This window comes from Primulina eburnea, chromosome 5 (genome assembly GCF_022965805.1).
Source record: "Primulina eburnea isolate SZY01 chromosome 5, ASM2296580v1, whole genome shotgun sequence".
Lineage (NCBI taxonomy): Eukaryota > Viridiplantae > Streptophyta > Magnoliopsida > Lamiales > Gesneriaceae > Primulina > Primulina eburnea.
The window spans coordinates 8,400,784-8,405,198 of record NC_133105.1 but is presented as its reverse complement, the minus strand read 5'-3'; the positions used below and the strand labels follow the sequence as shown (position 1 = coordinate 8,405,198).

At 38.2% G+C, this 4,415-nt stretch overlaps 1 protein-coding gene across 1 annotated transcript; it reads right to left on the bottom strand.

The window, feature by feature from the left end:
* Positions 1-404: 404 nt before the first annotated feature.
* Positions 405-3,777, bottom strand: LOC140832879 (chlorophyll a-b binding protein 7, chloroplastic). Its single transcript, XM_073197152.1, has 6 exons — positions 3,567-3,777; positions 3,296-3,462; positions 2,270-2,416; positions 1,930-2,062; positions 1,052-1,144; positions 405-834 (listed from the first exon to the last, which is right to left on the bottom strand). The coding sequence occupies exons 1-6, from the start codon at positions 3,678-3,680 to the stop codon at positions 526-528; spliced, it is 963 nt and encodes a 320-aa protein (XP_073053253.1). The 5' UTR covers positions 3,681-3,777; the 3' UTR covers positions 405-525.
* Positions 3,778-4,415: the final 638 nt, after the last annotated feature.

Sequence of the window (4,415 nt, the reverse complement as noted above, 5' to 3'; positions counted from 1 at the left end):
TTTGGGTAACTTTTTGTTAAGATTGAGATACTGACCCAAGTCAACCCAAAAAACTTGTTCAAGAGAGGTCCGAACCTCCCAGAAACTTTATCCAACTTATGTTGGACATTTTAACACGCCTTCCTTGTTACATGATGTGTGGCATTCTATTTTATCCATCTTGTTGGAAGGTTGAGGCTGGCTATTACACCTCTGGTTCAATTTTAAACCTATTTGTTGTGTTTCATAGAAGTTCACATATTTTAACACAAGTATGCTCGTCGTTTCGATCAATTTCAGAAATTCTGAATCCATATTTTGTTTTATACTGGATAGTTGACTCGCAATGAGCACAAGCATAGAGGTACATTCCGGTATAAATTCTTGGCCCGGAGGCTAGACATTCTACAACAGATTCCTGCACAAAAGGGGCCTTCCCAATAATAGGTGTTCGAGATCAACCTACAAAAGTTATAGTAACATGTGTGGAATCTGAGTTTCGGATATTAAAGATTTACATATAGAATTTACACTTCTCATTTATGTTTATGTCACAAGAGATTTCAGAGTTGAAATCAAGTTATTCTGGAAGGGATCTGAGATGTGATCAAGAAGATTCTGTACAGGACCTTTACCTGTCACAGCTGCCTGAGCATAAAAACCTAACCAGGCAACCATAGCTAAGCGTCCATTCTTGATCTCTTTCACCTTCAGGTCCTCGAAAGCAAATGGATCCTTAGAAAGATTCAAGGGGTCGAATAATATGCCTCCGGGATAATTAATGTCTCCAGGCAAATAAATTCCCAAAGGCTCAAGAGCCTCAATACCACAATATCGTGCATATTCTGGTCCAACCTGTAGCCAAGAGGAAAAAAGATGCAATAAGAAAACAATTTGTCCTTCAATTTCTATCATGAACCTTGTGGGTTGGTAACTGCTACACATCCTATCCAATACAAAAAGTGCCATGTAGGTTCAAATTTCTAGAGTTTCACACAACAATGGGGAATTATGAATCCTCAAGTCCAAGGTATAAAATCAGTTTCGATTGTAGTGGAGAAGAACAATTTACCATTAGAAGGGCTTGACAGATCGCGATGATGACCACTCCTTGACTTCCAGCGACATGAAGACCTGGGATGCCGAGGTAGTCTAGTGTATCACCCTGGTGAAAGATTAAAAGGAATGAAAAAGTTGCACAAAAAGCTCAAGGGCCCGTATGGTTGAGAGAATTTAAGGCTTTACTATTTGTTTCAAGAACTGGTTTACTTAATATAATAAATAAACACACAAAAACTACTGTGAGACTGTATCACATAAAATTTTGTGTGACGAATATTCTATTTGGATCACCCATAAAAAATATTAGTTTTTATTATAAATACGGATAGAGTTGACCCGTCTCACGAATAAAGATAAGTGAGATCACCTCAAAAAGATCTATTTAAATTTTTTTTGCTACTTTACAAGAGATCATGAAATCACAAGTTAGTGTGCATAACATTATATAATCTAATATCTGTAAAAAAAATTGTTTAAATGTATTTTTAATGCTCAAGAGAAACCATAAATAATCTTTATTTGTTCAAATTTAAGGAAAATTTTATGACCCCATGACACAAACATGTAGTTCTCACACTGGCTCCAAGCTTGTATATGTGCCTTCAAGGTAGTTCTTTTGTTTGCAGGAGTTATATGTTTGAGACATAGAGAAGTTCCAGTTCGAGCAGGTCAAACGATCAAGTCGGCCAATGAATACATGAAAGGAAGGACAATGTGAGGCAACCCGCGATTAAAGAGAGAGTGTATGGTCAAAACTTCTTCATATTTAGATAAAGACTTCTTTGAAACATTAAAATAACCTTTCAGCCACAGAAATAATTCTTGTACTTAGAGTGAAAGAGGATCTACACTTGCCTACTGAATCTCTAACTAGAAGCAGACAATAACCTTAAGCTTCGAATAGCCCACTCGCCACCAAACAGGTTCAACAAATTGGAACGCTCCTAAAAGGTCCAATATTTCTGGAATGATAACACCAAGGGCAGCAAGCATAGCCCACCTAGCATGGAGTACCTCAAAACTGCAAAAATATGGCGACTTTCATAAATGAGTGACAGTAGAAACTTGTTTGAAGAGGCTGATCATCGTTCTAATAAATGATCAAAGTTTTGGAGTGGGAAATTATTTGTTGATCCCAAGGAAAAGGGATGTTTACAATGTACCTTTTTTGTCAATCAAAAGGATATTGTTATCGATCACAAAATACTTATACATGCAGAGCACTCACTTGAAATATTTCTGCAAGGCCACAGGATCCTGGCTCAAACCTGCAATATCAAAACCATAGTCCCCAGGTAGTTCACCAGTGAGATGGGCAGGATACTCATATGATATGGGACCGAGCCAGCGAGGACGATCGTCACCATACCACACACTGGAAAATTAGAGATTCAGTTTTCAGAAAATGAGCTAGCTGACTTGGCTAAGGCCAATGAAAGATATCTTATTGAACATGTTTAGTAACTACAGGTAGTTGATATTCCAAATGAAATTAAGCTGTTCCATTGATATGCAAGCCAACAACAATTTAGCTAATTCAGAATTGTTGTTCTCTTAATATCACAGACACTAAATTCATGTGAATGCAAACACTGGCATTCTTAATACTAACAAACTGATTACTCATGATACATTTTGCATGTCAATTCAATCAGCCACAGGCCACCAGGCTACAGGGCGTTGTCCTGGACCAGGAGATGAAATAAAGCTGAAGTTTCCCTTTTACTACCTTTAAGATCTTTCCGCATAAATATGTTTCCTGTAAATTGGTCCAAGAACCAACTGTTCCATTATATGAAATCCCGTTGCCCATGGCATTATTTATGTTGAACTTAAGGAACTCAGTGTTCCGCTCACCATAATGGTTGCAAAAACAACCATCTCCTTCCAAAGAACATAAATTTTGAAGATCGAACAGAGAGCTTAGTTTGAGACTCCACATCCCCATCTTTGTTGCCAAATGGCTTTAAGCATAAAAACAAATCCAATATGCATTAGGCTTCCAGGCTCATATCTTTTAAATGGAAATGGCTTCACTCCCTATACCTATTGTACATAAATCTTTAGAGAAGATGAAACAAGACTGAAAATTAGCAAGTCCAAGCTCGCTACAAGCAAATCATCAATCCACCCGACAGATCTACGGATTTAATTAATTTGATCTCAATACACAAGTTTGTTGTAGAAAATCAATCATAAAAAGAAAAAAAAAACAACTATTACAGAAATCGAGAGTTGTAAGGACTTGGATTACCTATCCTCTCTTGCCTTTTCCGCAAGTGCCTTAAACTTGGAAGAATTTTCTACATAAAGCTTCTTCTTCTGCTCCATCTGCCTGTGGAGTGCCTCCCCGAGAGGACTGTTGGCAATCGCTTTCACAGCTGTGAATGGAATCGCCGAGAAAACCATAACGCCAGCAACCTTTAACAGTAATATATAAATGATTGATTAAACTATCCCAAAAAAAATAAAAATTTCTAAAACCAGTTACTTAATCTTGCTTATATTCACAGAGATGTATGCACCTCCTGCCATGATGCTTTAATGCGCGAAAAGGGTACATGATTTTCCGAACGGAGCCGCGGCGGAGGACGGCGGAGGAGTGTGGTGGACGATGTCGGAATAAAGGAGACGGCCATTCACATGAATGGAGGCTGTCGTTTCTCGAAGTGCCACGTTTATTTTCTTTTATCTTTTCCCATTTGAGGTCCCTAATTATTCGGCATTTGATTCATAATAAAATTAGCACACATAAATTAGTGTGGGGAAATTATTAAAAAATAACACGTGTGTGTGTTTTTGTTTTTACTTAAAAAAGTGGGTCACACACAACTATTGACGGAAAATTCTCTCCTAGGGCTCTCGGCAGCAACCCTAATGAGAGCATCATCCCTACCCTGGTGTAGGTTTTGATTTGGTTTGATTCGCATACAACAGAAATTCAATACACATACGATAGCAAACATACTATGGATCCTGATGAAGTCACGAGGTTGGTTACAGAATTGCAATTATCGACAACACAACGGGAAGATCAAAATCTAGTCATTGAAGATGAAATCCTGCAGATCGGGGAAAAGAGACTAGAACAGTGCTTGGTGGCTAAGGTATTCTCAAACAAGGCAATCAATCGCGAGGCTTTTGTAAATCAGATGCCTCGCATACTACAGGCAACCAAACACATTGAAATTGGAGCAGTTGGAGACAACTTATTCCTAATGGACTTCAAATCCTTGCAAGACAGAAAACGAGCATTGTTCGGCGGACCATGGAACATATTCAGAAACCTTGTCATCTTCAGAGAACCAAAAGGAACGCAGACCCCAAGTAAGATGAAATTCGATGAAATATCCATTTGGGTCCAATGCTACAAC